The sequence below is a fragment of the Schistocerca americana genome, chromosome X, assembly GCF_021461395.2.
Source record: "Schistocerca americana isolate TAMUIC-IGC-003095 chromosome X, iqSchAmer2.1, whole genome shotgun sequence".
NCBI lineage: Eukaryota > Metazoa > Arthropoda > Insecta > Orthoptera > Acrididae > Schistocerca > Schistocerca americana.
The window spans coordinates 152,346,044-152,366,248 of NC_060130.1; the positions used below are offsets into that span (position 1 = coordinate 152,346,044).

General features: G+C 40.8%; 1 protein-coding gene across 1 annotated transcript in view; it reads left to right on the top strand.

The window, feature by feature from the left end:
- Positions 1 to 20,205, top strand: part of LOC124555464 (PH-interacting protein) — a 262,681-nt gene that overhangs the window by 205,329 nt on the left and 37,147 nt on the right. The window contains exons 18-20 of the mRNA XM_047129386.1: positions 3,694 to 3,936; positions 4,194 to 4,415; positions 10,344 to 10,548. Coding sequence (XP_046985342.1) covers positions 3,694 to 3,936; positions 4,194 to 4,415; positions 10,344 to 10,548 — 670 coding nt within the window. The remainder of the gene's footprint in view (positions 1 to 3,693; positions 3,937 to 4,193; positions 4,416 to 10,343; positions 10,549 to 20,205) is intronic.

Below are 20,205 nucleotides of genomic sequence, written 5' to 3' on the forward strand. Positions count from 1 at the left end.
ACTGATGGATGTGATTTGATCAACAAAACCTCATGAGAGAATTAAATAGTTCTACCTTTAAATAGAGGATGAAGGACAACTATTTAAGCTACACAGTTAATATATAAATCACAATTAACCATTTATGTCCTAAAATATCTGTGTGTCATTTGATGGGGCTAAGTTTGGAACTACTGACCTGCAGAACTTCTTTCGTAATTCAGTTTGTAGGGGCAAAAAATGTCTTTTGTTTGTGTTCTTTTTTGGTTAATTTTAAATATTGAATTAATGATACAAGCAAAGCTAAATATTTCAGTATTCTTCTTTTCCATGAGATTCAACGCCAGCTCCAGTATACTTAACTCATCTCTTTCCACTCTTCCCTTTTCCCACCTCTACTATTTACGAAATGACAAACCTGTTGCTGAGATGTAGGGTAATTGCTATGAAATGTACATGTGCACTGTAAGTGCAATAAAGCCAACTACTTTGTATGGAGTAAGATGATTTGTTGCTTTCACTCCATTAACAGTATACTTTGGCTTGGAAGTTTCATAGCTGTTTAGATTAGTGCTGCATATTTTCTACATTGAAATTTACAACGTAATGAAAGCATTTGTTAGTAAAGAATATCACCACTGTTTAAGGTTCCATATTTTTGTTCTTTGCATATTGATAAATCACCATTTTTATCTTGGGATCACTAAATACCTAGACTTCGTTAGACATGGAAACATATCTGTTGTGGAAACTCAGTTGTTAATCACAGGCTGTTCATATAAATCATATGGTTGGTGTAATTAATGAAAACTATTGGAAGTATAAGGAGCTGTTAATTGAAAATGAGGTAGGTGGGAAAAAGTAAGTAAACTGTTTATTATTTCAAAAGTAGTAGACATAACTGTTAATACATTAATCCCACTGTGAGACAAGGTGGTCATGCCTTCATGAAGAAATGTTGGCAGTGTCCTAGAGAACAATGATTGTACCGAGGCATGCACCTCTTCATCCTAAGCAAATCAACAGTGATGGACTTATTTCCTCAGGGCTCCAAAAATATGGAAATCACATAGGGAGAGATCAGTACTGTATGAAGGATGTGTAAGGGCTTCCTAGCAAAACTTCTGCAGCATGGTTAAACAGCTTTGGCAACATATGTGCCGGCATTATTCTGCAACAGAATGTTTCCATCCATCAATATTACCAGGCATTTAAACTTGGTGATATGCTTCACTTCTAGCAAATCCATGTACCGCTGGGCATTAATTGTGGCACCGTGTTCCAGAAAGTCGGTGACCAGTGGATAGACAGATGGCATCATTCTGTTGCAGGATAATGCCTGACCACTTGGTGCCATGGTCTTGTTGACTGGGCTGTAGTTGTGTCCTGAAAGCCCTTCCACATCCTCCATACAGTTCTGATCTCTCCCCATGTGATTTCCATATTTTTATAGCCCTGAGGAAAGACAGACAGGGCTGTTGGTTTGCTTCAACCAAAGAAGTACACACCTGGGTAGAGTCATAGTCCCATAGGTAACAGCAAACATTTTTTCTGTTCAGGCATTAACTATCTTATCTCACAGTGGGCTAAATGTATTAACAGCGATGGCTATTACTTTTGAAATAATAAACAGTTTATGCATCTGTCTTGATTTCATTTGACTGCCCCTTATACAGCCTGTAATGTTGGTATTTATATCACCTCTAAGAGGCTGCATCTTGTATTGCCCATAAAGGGGACCTACGGTCCCAAGAGTTACGCAAAATGTGTCCACTGGGGAGGGTTGAGGGAGAACAGGATAATCTCACTCAGAATATGTTAGAAGATAATGTAGACTGCAGCATATCACTTAGCTTTTCTGAGTTTTTCAGCCTAATGAGAATCTATACATAAAATCTTTCCATGTTGCATAATGTGTCAGTTACTCACAAAAACCCTAGACAGCAGATACAGAATTTTGATTTGTTTCTACTGTTGATTTCAAAATGAAATGGTGTGTTCAAAACGAAAATGGCAACATTTCAGATCAAGTTTTAAGTGATTCATTTCTCATGTACACTATTTGATCATAGTGTCACAACACTTGTTAATTGCCATCAACTCTTCACCTTTAACCGAGCGAGGTGGCGCAGTGGTTAGCACACTGGACTCGCATTCGGGAGGACGACGGTTCAATCCCATCTCCGGCCATCCTGATTTAGGTTTTCCGTAATTTCCCTAAATCGCTTCAGGCAAATGCCGGGATGGTTCCTTTGAAAAAGGGCACGGCCGATTTCCTTACCCATCCGTCCCTCACCCGAGCATGCGCTCCGTCTCTAATGACCTCGTTGTCGACGGGACGTTAAACACTAATCTCCTCCTCCTCCTCCTCCTCCTCCTCCTCCTCCTCCTCCTTCTCTTCACCTTTATGACCGCTTGAAATATGCTGGGGACACTTTCGATTAGATGTCTGAATGTCAGTGGAGGAATAGCAGCACATTCTTTATAAAGAGCCAAAAACCAAGAGTACGTAACGATGTGGGACACTGGTGTCTGGAGTGAAGTCAGCTTCCTAACTCATTCCAGAGGTACTCCATTGGGTTCGGGTAGGGTCTCTGGGTAGGCCAGTCCATTTCAGGAATGTTAGGATCCACAAGCAATTGCCACATACACTGCTTTGTTTGGGTTGCATGTTACACTGATACAGTCATTGTCTCCAAAATGTTCTCCTACTGTAAGTACTGCACAGTGCCGTAAAATGTTTTCATATCGTTCTGCATTTAGTGTTTCCTTAAGTGTAGTATGGGTACCACATTCTAACCATGAAAAGCACCCCCATTCCATAACACCACTTCGTCGGTACTTAACTGTTGGCACTGTACAAGATGACAGGTAACGCTCTTCATGCATTCACCAAACCCAAACACATCAGATTGCCACAGGGTATTGCACAATTCATCACTCCAAATCATTCATTTACAGTCACCTACTGTCACATGGAATCACTCTTTAAATCACCTCAGATGTAGTTCATGTAGCTGAATGGCCTCAGTGGTCAGTTGGACCCCATTTTGGTGATCTGTATTTCTAACATACCCCAGTTATCCAACTGGGGAAACAGGACCTACAATTTAATGTGGATCTGAACCATATTTCACTTCTGGTGACTCATCGTATGACTGAGACATGAAGGCTAGGCTAAAAGCAGACTGAAAAAGCCCACAGTCCAACTGGGATTCGATCATGCAATTCCTCACTTTCCAGGTAGCTGTTTTACTGATAGACCCCCAGGTGCAACTATTTCTTCCTTCTGCTCTCTGCAATACTCGATAGATCCTGTCCGTCAGTTCAAGAGGTCTGCACGGACTTGGTTTAGCTGTGGTTTTCCTCCACATTTTCGCCTCACAGTCCCATCACCAACAGTGACTTGGGCAGCTTTAGAAGGATTGAAATCTCCCTGATGGATTTACTGCTTAGGTGACATCCAGTAACCAGTCTCTGTTCGAACTCGGCAATATCTCCTGGCCAACACATACTGCTTCTCTGCTGACAACCCAATACTTACCACTGGCATCTCATGACATTTAGTGGTCAAATCTTGGTTACTTAGGGGTATCCAGATACATTCTTTCAGATAGTGTATTTTACAGAATTCTACTTCTGATCTGAGCAATAACAGATTTAAATCTTTTGCAATTGACTATTGTTAATATTCAATATATTTTTGATACTCAGAATCCAGAAAACAATGATGTTACTGCAAGCTTGTCATCAGCAACTGATCACAATAATGATGACTCGACTGCTCGCGAGGAAGATTTGGCTTCCATGAGTTCAAGTTCTGACACAGAAAGTTCTGAATACTCCGATTGGGTGGCAGATGCTGGTGTGAACCTGGAGCCACCTAAAAGAAGTCCTGTGAGAAGAAGAGCCCAAGCTGCTCAGACTAATCATAGGCCTATAAGACAGAGGAAAAAGGTAAGTATTAAAACATTGAATTTCATTTTGCACATGCAGGAGCAACATGCGTGTACTTGTGTTTTTATTTATTTGAAAGGCAAGAGAATGTTGTGTGTAGGTGCATAAATACATATGCTAACACAGTTAAATTTCTTGTCTGAACTAAAGCGAACATTAAATTTTGATTTTGATAAAATGTTGGCACTGGAGTTGTATAATGGTTGTTGGACTGTGTTACACATACCATCAGAAAGTATCTGTTTTTATTTGCACAGGTATTTCCAGCTGTCAACAATTTGTCAGAGGTTCCTGAAGCTTTCCGTCCAACTGAATGGCTTTCAGAAATTATACCAAGAAAAGCTCCTTATTATCCTCAGATGGGTGATGAAGTGGTTTATTTTCGCCAAGGCCATCAACTGTATCTAAATGCCGTGAGAAACAAGAAGCTGTATGATTTGGGTAATAGGTGTGAGCCGTGGGCTAAACAAACAATAAGAGTAAGGATTGAGAACATTACATTCAATTTACATCATAATTTTACTTTATGTTGTTAGCAGTAATGTTTTAAATCCACCGTGGGTTCATTAGTGTAGCCATAAATTAGAATTATTTTATACTTTACTCTGATAGACTTTTACACCCAAGATTTTGATTTAATAATTATGCATACAGTAAAACTAAATGAAATTCTGTTTCATCCTTAAGCTGATTATTATTTCAAGTACTATATTTGCAATGTAAGAAGAATGTGTGTCTATGATTTTTGGTATGGTTTCTTTGTAATGGCTTCACCGATAATATAAGTTGAAATTTCAGAGTTTTCACAGATGTAGTTGCAGATGTCTGTGAAAAAATTATGTGACAAAATATTCTCTCTCTCTCTCTCTCTCTCTCTCTCTCTCTCTCTCTCTCTCTCTCTATATATATATATATATATATATATATATATATATATATATATATATATATATATATATATATATATATATGTGTGTGTGTGTGTGTGTGTGTGTGTGTGTGTGTGTGTTGAGAGAAGGAGAGGGAGAGAGTTGAGTGTTGGGGGATTTTGGAAGAGGGGAAAGGCAGGGATTCAGTGAAGATGACGTAGCTCTTTATGTCAGGACAGACGGAAAATAAATTTCTATTTTAAAAACTAGTATTTTTTTTTGGTGATAAGCCCATAGCAGTGCTGTAACCAATAATTTTTAAAATTGTGATTATTTGATACAGTTTTACTTTAAACTATTTTGAAATTCCCCACTTTGATCATGTTATTTTCTACTTCTTTTACTGTCACATTTAGTCTCCTTGGTTTTACCAAATTTCCTAAATTGGTGCCTCTGTAGGTAGTACTACTTCTTACTGTGTCTTAATTGTACCCCTCTGACTGCCTTTTTGTCAGACAGACTCTTCTTCCAGATTTGGGTGAACTGTAGCAATTGGGTGTAGTACAACGCAACCAGTATATTGAATGCAACTTGATTCCATTGAAGCATTAACAACCTGAATCCTTAGGGAGATCACAAATTCTTGAGACATCCATGCTGTCCTCATCTGCTGGGCTCTGGCTGAGGTCACGTGCTCCAGTGTGAGTGTACAGTCTGAAGTGCTTCAGGCTCCAACACATTCTGCACCCAACTTCCCGTGTCAAACCATATGGCAACACCGTCAATGCCAGGACTGTTTCCGTGTTGACCTCTAGCATCAACTCTGGTGACAGTGCTTGCAGTGCTGATGATACTGGTATCAGCTGTTGATCAGAGTGAAGAAGGGGCAGCAGCATGTATGTGATGCCTGTTGTGGAAGGGCTTGGGGGCAATTGTGTGACATCAGGGGGTACCCGGCCGTCCATGTGAAGGTGGAACTGGTCACAGTGCCTCAAGCAGACACTATCCTCTGTCCAGATGTCACACAGGTGCCCACGATGACAGCTGCAATCCATTTAGGGCAATGTCTGAAACTGCGTGCTCAGCCAGCCACACCCAGCCGGAAGAGGCACAGCAGCTTCCCAGGTTGACGTCCAGGTGGAGGACGCAGGAGGTGTAGCACTGTCGTCAGCTGGCATCTGTGGAGTAGCTTCACTGGGCTCGTACGAGGAGAGAAACTGATCCAAGGCAACGTTGGACGAAGAGTAGCCAACGTAATTTTTTACCAGAGTTTCGAACGTTTGCACTAGGAGTTATGCATCACCATTAAATTGTTGATGGAACGGCAGGGTGAGGATGTGACATATACCATGGGAATTGCAAAATGCCATGAACTCTTGGGATGAGAACTGTGGACCATCAGACATTGAAATTGTGGACAAGCCTTTGAGTGAAAAAAATTTGGACAAGGCTGCTACAGTGGCAGTTGTGGATGTGGAAACCAAATGAGTGACATGTGGAAAATGAGAATATATGTCAGTGACCAACAGCCAATAATCGTTGGGAAAGGGGCCAGCGAAATCCGCATATATATGGTCCCACGCATGCAACGGAGTCGGCCAAGGAGATGACAACGACCAGGGATTTGCTTGGTGCACCGCATACTGTGAATGAGAGGCAACCAGGCAGGTAACATCACTGTCCAAGTTGGGCTAAAACATGTGTCGACTAGCCAACACTTTTGTGTGTGATATGCTCCAGTGATATGCATGTAATAAATGGAGAATCTCCGAATGAACCACTGAGGGGATCACTAACCAAGAGGCCACATGGCCCTTAGAAAAGTGATGTCAAAAGATGTAATAATTATGGAGGGGGTCAGATGCACAAGAAGGTGGTGAATCCAGTCAACCACGTAGTATGAATGGTATGACCTTCTGAGAAATGGAATCTGAAGCTACAGCCTTCGTGATTCATATGCTAGTTACAGGAAAGCCATCAACCATCTGATGTGCAGCGACATCAATGTAGAAACAAAGCAATTCTTTCTTATCAAATCCTGAGTCCAGACCAGCCAGCAGACGGGACAAAGCATTGGCCTTTGTGTGTTGATTTGTAGGGTGGAAATGAATCTTATAGTTGTAATGTGAAAGAAAAAGAACCCAATGTTGAATGCAAAGTGTCAATTTATGTGGTAATGACTCAGAAGGACTGAATAAGGTAACCAATTATTTGTAGTCGGTGACCAGTGGAATTTGGTGCCATAGAGAAAGATATGGAATTTCTTCACAGCATATACAATGGCCAAAGCTTCCATTTCTATCTGAGAGTCCCTCGTTTGAGTGGGAGTCAGCATTTTTGAGGTGTAGGCAATAGGCCACTCGGAGCCATCAGGATATCTATGAGCCAGCACTGCCCCCAACACGCACTGTGAAGCATCCATCACAAGGAGCCAAGGAGCAGGTGGTTGGTACGTCACTAAGAAAGGCACAGACTCAAAACATGGTCTTAAGGGTGGAAAATGCTGTTTCCCAAGCCAGCGATCAGCAAAACTGAGTCCCTTTGTGCAGCAATGCATGTAATGATTGTGCAATTGTCGCTGCCGCGGCCAAAAAGTTATGGTAGTAGCTGACTTTGCCTAGAAAAACCTGAAGTTCTTTGACTGACGTAGGGCATGGAAACAACACAATAACAGAAACGTGATGGTGCAGGGGTTTGAGACCCTTGTGAGAAACTTCAAAACCAAGATAAGTGATAGAAGGTTGCAAAAAATTGACAGTTTTCTAAATTACACTTCAACCCAGCCAATTGGAAGACAGAAAAAAAAAAGAGTACAGAGATTTTGTAAATATTCCTCAGTGAAGACACTGGAAACTACACTGTCATCCAAATAGTTTGCACAGCCCAGCACAGGTGCTGTAAGTTGTTCGAGAAAATGTTAAAAAGTAGAGGGAGTGTTGGTGACTCCAGAAGGTAAGTGCAAGTATTGGTACAGTCCAAAAGGGGTATTGACAACTAACATATGTTGTGACTCTGTATGTAGAGGGAGTTGTAAATAGACATCCGACAGGTCAATTTTTGAGAAATACCATTCGCCTGGTAACTTTGCGAGGAGTTTGTCTGAGTGCAGTATCTGGTATATATAAACTACAGATTGTGCATTCACAGAAACTTTCAAATCACCACAGAAGTGTAACTGGTCTTTACTATAATTAAGGGGGTAAACCATTTACTTGGTGCAATAGGCCAAACAAACCTGGATTCCATGAGGCAATCTAATCAATCTTTGACTTGTTCCCCAAGTGCCATTGGAACCAGATGGGCCCAGGTAAGTGAGGCTGAGCAGAAGATTTCAAGATAATGTGCACTTGAAAATTGTTGGCACACCCCAATCCAGGAGAGAACAAAGAGGAAAACTCGGAACATAATGCATCTGACTGTGCGTATACGGCACTTGTTCAGACACTAAATTGACTTCATCTCAAATGGTAAAACCAAACAGTTGAAAGGCATCTAGTTCAAAAAGATTCTCTGTGTGTGCGTGTGTGTGTGTGTGTGTTATCTACAACAACAAATGTAAGTGACCAGACTACTGACTTGTAGGTCACTGGGGCAGAGAATTGACCAAGAATAGAAACACTCTATTTATTGTAATTTATTAACTTTTGTGACATAGGAAGAAGTGGAGGGGAGCCCAGGACAATTGAAGTTTATGAGTTTAACAAAATTTCCACAGCTCCTGTATCCACTTGCATGTGCAGAACTTTACGAAAAACCATAACATCTTTGAGAAGCTTGTTTGGCCCAACAGAAATAGCTGATACAATGCTTACATCCGTAATGCGTCAGGATCATTATGCTGAATTGTTGCATTACAGACAGAAGGAATGAGACCTCTTTTGACACAATTATGTCAGGTAGCCCAGTATTTTGGGCAGTCTGGGAGCTTACGGTTAATGAAACAATAAGGGCAGGACGGGAGCATGGAATGTGTACATGCTGTTTATTGGCCTGTTTATATTGTTGGTATGGTTGCTGCTGGGAGCGCGGCCAGCCACCTTGACACTGTGATCATGTTTAGACTGCTGCGACAATGTCTTCCCCCTGTAAACTACCTGAAGCTTGGTGTGAAGGAGAGTGTTGGAATTGCTGATATCTCACACAATGACTCAAATTTGGTTGCCCGTAGCTTGTGACACCTCGAACGACTCTGCAATAGCTAAAACCTCAGAGAGGCATGGATTTTTACACTGGAGGGCACACTCTCACACCTTGTAATCTGGAGCTAAATAAATGATAGCATCTGTCACCATCCGATCAGCATATGGCTCTTTATGCACATTGGACACAAAATGATGATGATGACAACTTAACCCATGGAGTTCAGCAACCCATGCTCGATAGGACGGATGTGGTTGCTTCCTACTCAACCCGGAGTGCAATAACATGAGTTCGCTTACAGTAGTATTTTGAAAGTAGTTCACACATTTGTCCAAATGTTAAAGATGGTGGATCCTGCTAAGGGCCAAGTTGGCATAGGACTTGATACATTATTGGTGATATCCATGAAAGGAGCAATGCACAACATAAAATAGCATCAGTAATCCCAAAAGCTTGAAAGTGATGTCACAGATGTTTCCTGAATGTGTCCCATTCCACAACTTATTCATCACATGTACAAAAGGGATGCAAATAAACCATGGACACCATAGAGGGCAAAACAGCAGGCACCTTAGACTGAGTAGTATGTGGACTAGACAAAACAGAAGCCAGTGATTGAAGTACTTGAGTTTGATTGTCCAGCACCTATCATTGGTGGTGCAACACCTTGGAAAATTATTTTTGCTGTTCGACCAATTGACATACAGTGTCCCTCGTATCACCATCAGCCATCATGAGAATGAACAGAGGACCAACAGAGTAGAAAGTTGTGCAGAGAACAGGGCAACACTCATCAACAGCCGTGTTGTAATAGTGCAACATGACCACTTGACTGAACACAACTTTATTCCAGGGTAGCAGTAACAACTTGAACAAAATATTTAAGTAACATTCAGCAGGAACCAGTTACATATGCATAAAGCTGTAGCAGTACATATAGAAAACTGAGACAGAAAGTAGCTCGGCTAGCATTTAATAGGCTGGGAACCATGGCAGAACCTTCTGGAAGTACGCGCACACATCTCTGCATGAACCATTACTGTTCACAATATCTTTGTAGCTATTCTGACCTCCCAAAATTTGTTTATGATGGAGATTTTGACTGGGGTGGTGGCCTAATTTTCAGTGTGGAATTGGAAATGTAACCACTGTCAAGGATAAATATTTGACATTAATTGTTTTACTCTGCGCCATTTTGCTGGTGTGTAAAGTTGGTTGCAGGTAGCAGTAATCAGGATTAGGATAGAAGATTCAGGACTCTTTAGCCCAGCGTAATCCTAGCCTTGCAACTTGGATTAGCTACTGTTAGTGAGAGAAAGTGGAGCATTTCATTCAACACATTCTACCACCTTGCGAGATAAATGATAACTAAGGATTTTGTGTTTCTATCCCTATCAGGCACACGAGCTAGTGAAAGTAATCGGTATTAAATATGAAATCCGACCACCTCGGCTGTGCTGTTTAAAACTTGGCCTGATGAATCCTGATGGGCGCCTAACTGGAGAAAACTTCACTATAAAATATCACGATATGCCAGATGTTCTAGATTTTTTAGTTCTCAAGCAGACATATGATACGGCAGTTGCACGTAATTGGAGAGTTGGTAAGTACATTTTATGATGTGCATTTAATTATGACTGCTGATCATAGACTTCTGCTTCTATTCGTTTTATTTATTTGAATGTAGATTTTTTTATGCTGAATACATTTAATATATGTACTAATAGAAAATGAAAATCTCTAAAGATGTGACATAGGAAAAATCATATTTGTCTGGGTTCCTAAAAGAGAGCAGCAAAGATGATGATTTAAATTATTCAAATTGAAGGAAGGACAGCAGTCAGTTGCAAAATCTGTGGTTTACTACAGACCTAGATTTTGACAGGTACGTTGTTAGCATTGGTGCATTACCAAAGAGTCATATAGGTCCCAACTTGTCATATGTCATGATCTTTGGTAATGCACTAATGATGACTATGTTATAGTCAAAGTCTAGATGTGTAATAAATTACAGATTTTGCGACTGACTTTTGTCCTCCCATCAATTTGAATATTCAATGATTTGCTGTGCACACAGGCATCCAGTCGATTCCAACTTGCTCAAATTATTGTTCTGTGGCTATAGTAGAAACTACATACAAGTGTGGAAAATTATACATTATGCAATAGTTATATGTGGGTTGTTAAACAAGTAGTCTTGTTTTGAACATTTTTATGAGATAGTAAACATTGGAGAAATTTGCGCAATTAACTGAATTTCAGTAAAACCGTATTGTGGACTTGTGGTAGGATAGATAGTTCTTTCGAAGAAATGCCTAACACATTTAACATAAGACAACAGCCTTTTATTGTCATCAATGGTGATTATCAAAAGACAGCACAGTCGATTGCTGTCTTGAAGGCAACATGAATCATCAGCAAATGCATTCATGCCTTGATCACTATATCAGATGAGAAGTGATTCCTGATCTCACAGTGACCACAGCAGGAATTGGGTTCAGTGTAGCACCTAGCATGTCTGCTAGGTCAGCAGTAACTATTTGCTGAACCATGATCAAGAGTGCTGCTCACCAGATTTCCTCTCACACTTCATCACATTCCCTAACAGTGCATCAAAAGACAGAGCTTGGTAGATTCCTGGCTCATAGTTGTGTTTAGTGATGAGAGCAGATTCTTCTGTGCCATAAGTGATGATCATTTGAAAGTGTAGCATCAGCCAGGAGCCTAGCAACTACCAACATGTGTCAGGAAGTGGGATAATGTATCAAATCTGGAATCATGATATGAGGAGCCAAAACCCTGAATGAATGTAAATTTCTGGTGTTTTTCAAGGAAATGCTGAACAATGTATGATACAGAGTGATTATAACTAAAATGCAGTTTCTCAAAGAGGTCCATTGTGGCTGTAATTATAGTATGGCAGCAAATCTTGTTAGATTTTCTAATGTGTTAATGCAAAACTGATTTACGCTGGGAAAAAATTAGTTCAAATTTTGGCAACCAGATGCAAATCTGGTGCTGTGAATGCAAGAAGAGGACATTTCTAAATGTTTCCATATGTAATGGACTTAGAAATGGGCTGTGAGCAGAAAAGGTCAAACAAGTGAAAAATGCATAATGTTGATTTTATTATTATTATTCACTGCTTACACAGTTTGTTTGATGTGAGCACCAGAGAAATCGACAAGATGCTACATTCATAAAATGACATAATCAACAGTTCCTCACAGCAATTCTAGTGGAATCTGAGCAATGTGTTCTTTTGTAATGGTCTTCAGATCAGGCAGAGACTGAAGGTGTCCTTGATAAACATGTCCTTTTAGGTATCCTCAGAGTCAAAAGTCACATGGATTCAGGTCAGGTGATCTTGCAGGTCACACATCTGGATGTAACATGTTTGTGGAAGGTTGCATTAAGCAGATCTTTCACTGGTTGAGTGACATGAGGTGTTGCCCCATCTTGATGGAAACAGTGGTATCCACACAATTGCACCATTTCAAAGGAGGAATCACATGCTGTGCAAGGAGGTCTCGATAACATTCAGATGTTACTGTATACTTGAGAGGTCCTCTGGGTGTATTCTCTTCAAAGAAGAGAACCACACAGTAACCCTGGGTTTGGTGTGGGACGGCAGTGGGGTGAGTGGATTGCTGTAGTCTGTTGTGGGGTTGTGAACCACTGAGGGCTACGACGGGGACGAAGCCTCTCCATTGTTTTTAGGTTCCCAGTTCCTATAAAGTTGATTAAGATGAGCAGGAAGGACATCATAGTTTTGGAATCAGCTGAGTGCTGATTGAGGAAATGTCCAGAGACAGATGCACCATGCATATGGTAGATGTTAGTATAGAGGGAGGTAGCATCAGTGGTGATAAGCAAGGTGTGTGGTGGGAGTGGGAATGGGTACAGACTTCAAATGATGTAGGAAATGGCATGTGTCTTTAATATAGGAGGAAAGTGTTTGTACTATAGGTTGCAGGTGTTGATCAACTAAGGCAGATATACATTTGGTGGGTGCTCTGAAGCCAGCAACTATGGGATGACAAGGATGATTGGATTTCAGGACCTTGAGAAGAAGGTAGAGAGTGGGGATGTGTGATTTGGGTGGGGTAAGAATTTCTGTGGATTGAAGTGTTAGCCTTTGTGAGGGGGCTTGAGGTTTTAAGGAGGGACTGTAGGTCAGTTTGTATGACAGGGATGGGATCTTGATGGCAGATGCTGTATGAGAGACAGTTAGCGTAGACCCTTGCTTACATACTCCTGTCCATCAATTAGTAGTTCCCTTGTCTATGGGGAGGATAATGATGGAGTCATTAGCTCATTAGTTTTTCGGGGATGAAGAGCCTGTAGTTCTGCAGAGGGCAGGTTAGGATCATGTTGTGGAGACCTGAGGAAGGGTTGTGAATCAGTGCTGGATGTTAGGGATTCTTGGAAAGCTTGTAAGCGATGATTCTTCATCAAAGCAGACTCTTGGATAATACAAATAATTCAGGAGGGGAGTTTGCCTTAGATGAGAGTTCGAGGACACTGAACTTATACTTACAAGAACCAGTCACAACAGTAATCATTGCTCTGGGAGGTAGTGGTGAAGGCTAGTTGATGTTAAGAAGCTTTGCCAAGCTTAGTTTGTTCGAGAGGAGTGGTGGTTGATGGTGTGGTTGTTGAGGGAGCTAGAGAGGGACAGGAAGGGAAATGCCACTGTTGAAGTAGTTTAGGAGTAGATGATATAGTTTTTTGAAATAAAGTCTGGTCTCTTGTCGCAGTTTGAAATGGCTTGGTGGATGATACCATCCAAGGAAACACGAGGGGAAAATAACTGCAGGATTTTGTTCAAGGAAAGAAGTCTGGTGGAATGTAAATTGGCAGATGAAGCCTATAGCTCACTGATTAACCTGGTAAGTGCAAGACACTTTTGCATTTGTAACTGTAAAATGGGCTGGTGAAGAGCAGAAACAGGGACTTTCAGCATTACGCCTTTGGGGGTAACTCTCAGGAACAAACATGTTTCAATAAACAGAATGTGGAACCCTAGTTTTGATTGAGCTAAAGCTCATTCTCGAAAGGGTTGAATATAGTACATCATGCAATTTATTGTACAATAGAGTAGGGTTTTGAGAGTTAGGTGGGAATGGCAGAAAAGAAGCAGAGGAGGGTAGGAGGTAGAAAAAAAAGGAGAAAAACAAGGAAATAGATCAGAAAAACTCATACGAAAATCATGAGAACAGACAATAGTTGTTAACACGAGATAATGAGTGGATGAGAACTTCTTGCCATAAAAGTGGATTATATGTTATGAAAATATTACCAATCCCAATTTTTTCCTTTTCTAAAGTCATGAAAAGAGACAAAATTTTAAAAACTGGGAAACAGAACAAGGAAGTTATTGGACGAAAGATAATCTACTGTGTTTGGCAAATAAAGTAATAGTAGAGATGGCAGTAAAAGTCAGTCAGTGCAGTTTGGCAAAAAAGGAACACACAAAAACATGAAAGAATCATATAGAAGCACAGGAAGTGGAGGGTGGGAAAGAAAGTTGCTGTCAATGTGCAGATAAAGTGGTGAAAGACAATCAGGAGAGCGTCCTTCGTGTTGTAAGCTGTAAACAAAGTGTTACATACAAAGTTGTAAATAACAATGGACTTGTCTAAGTGTCTGGAAATCAGTACTAGAAAAGATGTACAGGCATGGTGTTGCTTAACATAGATGGCACAGATAAATAAATGAGCAAACTAGTACATAATGTGAAAAACAGCTGACAGTTTGAAGAAGATAGATGACAACAAAGACTGATAAGGGGTGACATCAGAAGGAATGATGGCCAACAAACTAATATTTCAATGAAAATAATCAATTTTTGAAAATATAGTGTAACTGGATAGATAAAAAAATCTATTCACCCAGCAGTGGGAGGAGAAACACATAGAAAGGTATCAAAATTGGCAATCTCTTGGAGTCAGTTGCTCCTCCTCCTGGCAGAAGAGTTCAAGGTGAAGGAAGAACGCTGAAGAAAAGGACTGGTGGGTTTTAGGAGAAGGGGAGAGTTCAGAAAAGTTGCCCAGATTCCCGGGTCAGGGGAGACTTACCAGATGGGGTGAGAAGAAAAGACTGATTGTTGGGGTCTGCACTGGACGAGATTTAAAAATCTGAAAGCTTAAAGATGGAAAATATGTTAATCATCCCTTACAAACCTGCCAAAAATTCCTAACATCCAATGTTTCTTTGCAGCCCTTCCTCATGTCCCAGCAACCTGACCCTAACCTGTCCTCTTCAGATCTCCAGGCTCTCCGTCCCATGACTCCATCATTATCTCCCCAGTAGACAAGGGATCTATCACTGTGATACTTGACTGATGGGAGTATGTAAGTGAGGGTCTATGCCAGCTGTCTGACATCTCTACATACAGCATCTGCCGTCAAGATCCCATCCCTATGATACAAACTGGCATACAGTCCCTCCTTAAAACCTCAGGACACTCACAAGGACAAATGCGTCAATCCATAGAACTTCTTACCCCACCCAAACCACACATCCCCACCCTCCACTTTCTTCCTATGACCCACATCACAGTAGCTCTTGCTGTCCATAGTTGGTGGCTTCAAAGCACCCACCAAATGTATATGTACCTTAGTTGATCGACACCTGCTACTATACCAACATCGACCATACGCTGCATGGACAGTCTGCCTGTAAACATTTTCTCAGTCAGCATTCACCTGATTCCAAACCTCTGATGTTGTTCCTGCTCATCTTGATCATATTTACCAGGTGTACCGGTATGAAATGAGTGTTAAGATACAAAGTGTCTATAGGGAACATTTGTTGTGAACGAATTTTGTACCAGAAAGTGATGATTTGCAGAAAGCATTAATTTTTTGTTTTCATTTGAATAAAAGTGCTGCAGAGTAACATCAAATCCTTGTCAAGGCATATGGTGATCATGCTCTATTGGAAGCAACATGCAAAAGATGGTTTCAACGGTTCAGTAATAATGATTTTGATGTAAGAAATGAAGAACGTGGAAGACCACCAAAAAAGTTCGAAGACGCTGAATTGCAAGCAATATTGGATGAAGGTGATACTTTGAGTCAGAAGCAAATGGCAGCAATGCTAAATGTTGCACAACAAACAATTTCTGACCATTTGAAAGCTATGGGAAAGATCCAAAAGAGTGGAAAATGGGTGTCACATGAATTGAATGAAAGACAGATGGAAAACCGAAAAACCATTTGTCAAATTTTGCTTAAAAGACATGAAAGAAAATCAATTTTGCATCGAATTGTTACTGACGATGAAAAATGGATTTATTTTAAGAATCATAAATGGGAAAAATCATGGGTTAATCTGGGACAATCATCAACATTGACTGCAAAACTAGATCGATTCGGCAAGAAGACAATGCTCTGTGTTTGGTGGGATCATGAGCTTCTAAAACCTGGTGAAACTGTGAATACTAATCGCTACAGACTACAAATGATCAATTTGAACTATGCATTGATCAAAAAAAGACCAAAATGGGCCAGAAGACATGGCAAAGTAATTTTTTTTACATGACAATGCACCTGCACACAAAACAAAACTGGTTCAGGATACAATCAAAACACTTGGCTGGGAGCTGCTACCCCACCCGCCGTATTCACCAGACTTGGCCCCTTCCGACTACCATTTGTTTTCATCAATGGGACACCCATTGGCTGAGGAAGACTTTGATTCCTACGAAGAAGTTGAAAATTGGGTGTCTGATTGGTTTGCTTCAAAAGACGAACATTTCTATTGGCGTGGTGTCCACAAATTGCCAGAAAGGTGGTCAAAATGTGTAGAAAGCAATGGTCAGTACTTTGAATAAATTTTTTTACTTCTCAATTCAAAATTACTGTTTCATTTTCACAAAAAAAAACGCTCATTTCATACCGGTACACCCTGTATACTTGCTAGGAACTACTTTACCTTTGAGGATCAGACATACAAACAGATCAGGGACACTGCCATGGGAATCATGATACCTCCTTCCTTTCCCAACCTTTCCTGGGGTTACTTGGAGGGGGCTTTCCTGGGACTCATAAGCCTTCAGTCCCTGGTTTGGTTTAGATACGTTGATGACATCTTTGCCATGTGGATTCATTGTAAGGCACACCTTTTAAAATTTTTGAAATCTTTAAATACGTTCTCCCAATTAAAATTCACATGATCCTATTCTGAGTCCCCTGCTACATTCTTGATTTTGACCTCATCCCACCAAGGGTCAGCTACACATTTCTGTTCACATTAAACCTACTAACAATAAAGAGTACTTACATTTTGAATGTTGCTGTCCATTCCATGTCAAATGCTCCCTCCCATAGAGCATTGATATTTGAGGTAGATGTATTTGTTCTGAAGCAGACTCTTTACAGCAGTACACCACCATTGTCACCTCAGCCTTCACTGGACATAATTACCACACCTGCCTAGTTCAAAAGCATATTTCGCAGGCCATCACACCTAATTCTGGTACTGCTGATCTCTCCAAAAAAACAGCTTTGGAGCACACCTCTTGTCACTCAATATTACCCTGGTCTTCTATGTGTTAATCAGCTACTTCTATGAGGCCATAACTTCCTAAAATCATGCCCTGAAATTAGGTTCATTCTGCCCAAAACTTTGCTCACCACACCTAGAGTAGCTTTCCAAACCCCCCCTCCCAATCTCCACAATGTCCTTGTTAGACCCTGTGCTGCTTCTGCACCCATTTCCCTACCCCATAGCTCCTACCTCTATGACTGGCCCTGCTGTAAGACTTGCCCTGTGCACCCTCCTACCATCACCTATACCAGTCCCATAAATGGCAAAATGTAAACTATCAAAGGGAGACCCAGCTGTAAAATTACAAATGTCGTGTACCAGCTGTTATGTAAACACTGTTTGGCCTTTTACATTGGCATGATCTACGACATGACAAGTCATGATCTTGGTGCCTGTTTCACCATAAATGCTATCTGGAGTCTTCTGCCAGACACCAGTTTCTCAGAACTCTGCAGGTGGGAACTGGTTTTACAACATGTCATTGGTTCTTACCACCCTCCTGACCTTGATTTGTATTAATTCATCTACATCTACAAATATAATTTGCAATCCACTGTACTATGCATGGTGGAGGGTAACCTGTACGACTACTAGTCATATCCTTTTCTTTTCTTTACTTTCCTTTCCTGTTCCACTCACAAATAGAGTGAGGGAAAAATGACTTTCTGTATGCCTCCACATGAGCCGTGATTTCTCTTACCTTATTTTCATAATCCTTAGACAAAATGTATGTTGGGGACAATAGAATCATTCTTTGGTCAGTTTTAAATGCCATTTCTCTAAATTTTCTCAGTAGTGTTCCTTGAAAAGAATGTCGCCTTCCCTCTGGGATTCCCATTTCAGTTCCTGAAGAATCTCAATAATACTTGTGTGTTGTTTGAACCTGCCAGTTACAAATTTACAAGCCTGCCTGTAAATTGCCTCCATGTTTCCCTTTAATTGAACCTGGTGTGCATCCCAAATACTTGAGCAGTACTCAAGAATAGGTTGCACTAGCAACTAGGGGGCTGAACCGCACAATAACCCTCGGTTTGGTGTGGGGCGGCAGAGGGGTGCAGTGGACTGCGGTAGTCATTGTGGGGTTGTGGACCACTGTGGCTACAGCATGGATGGAGCCTCTCCGTTGTTTCTAGGTCACCTCAGTTCACACGCAACATACAGTCTCTCTCTCTCTCTCTCTCTCTCTCTCTCTCTCTCTCTCTCTCTCTCTCTCTCTCTGACTTTATTGTCGGTAGGACATGTAAACAGATTCTTCCATCCTTATTCTCCAGTATATGACACTAATGACTATAACAAGCTAAGAAAGAAAGATAGGGTAAAGTGAAATTTAGATTCCATGCACAAGCCCTTGAGATCACCTTTAGCAAGTTTCTTGAGTGGCAGAGGGCTGAATATCTTGAATATTTACATGGCTAGCACAGAGCCTACTCCAAATATGAAACAATTGAGAGTTCTCATAGCAGTGTTATCATAGGACTATCTTAAGTACTATTAGTTGTAATCTTTAATTCCATCACTATTTCAAGGACTTTAAAGATAAAAAGAAATTCTTTTATTAGGAAGAGTTAAAGGTTGTTGAGCTGGGCCAGAATTAAAGGGATTTTTTTTCCTTAGGTTAAGTGCTGTTGTTAAGAAATGTTTTATGAATGTAATCTGTTTTGCAGTTGATGTTAGCAATTCTGTATGAGCCTTACATTTTAGGTACTTACTACTCAGGTTTCACCTCCAAGTCTGTCATTGTTGCTCTTTTCCCAGCTCTCGTGTGTTATGGTTTCAGGACACCACTGATCACTATGTCAGTAGTACTGATTACATCTGCCTTTCTGATGCTGCAAAACATAGACATATCCAGGAGCTTGGCCTCGACTCACAGAAGTTCAGACTCTTGTGAACACTGCATTCCCAAACTGAAACTGATCAGCTCCACCAGTGTTTTATTATCATGAGCTCTGAACAAACTGTACTTGTGAGTCTCAACTATTCATTATGTGCATTATAGAGAAGGTACCATGGCTTAACTATCCAGATAAAGGAGATGGCAGAAATCTCTGTTAACTCTACACAACATGATATGGGGTATCAAGCAGATGACTGACAATTTTGGTTCCTGAGACCTGACTGACTGAGTAAGGTGGGGCAGTGTATAAGACAGTGAACTTGGGTCTTGCATTGTTGTTGTTTTTTTTTTCTACTTTCATGTTTGGTTTGTGATGCAGCTCTCCACACTAGTGCATGCCTCTTCATGTCTGCACAATTGCTGCAGACTACATATAATTGAAACTGCTTATTGTAGTCAAGTCTTAATCTCCCTCTGCAATCCTTCTTCACTCTGCCACTTTCCTGGGTCTGGAGTGAAGTAAATGTTCTAACTCATCCAAAAATGTTCTATTTTCCATTAGGTTCAGGAAAAGACTCTGTGCAGGTCACACCATTTCAGGAATGTTGTTCTCCACAAAGCATTGCCTCACAGATGCTCCTTTATGACAGGATGTGTTTGGTGCTGATACAATCAATCAACATTCTTCAAACTGTTCCTCTGTTGTGCCCAGTACACTGTACTGTAAAATGAGCTCGTATCCTTCTGCATTTAACGTTTCCTTAAGTGCAGTAAGGGGACCACACCCTAACCTTGATGAACACCCAATACTGTAACACCACCACCTACTCCGTATGTCACAGTTGACGCTACACATGATGGTAAGTA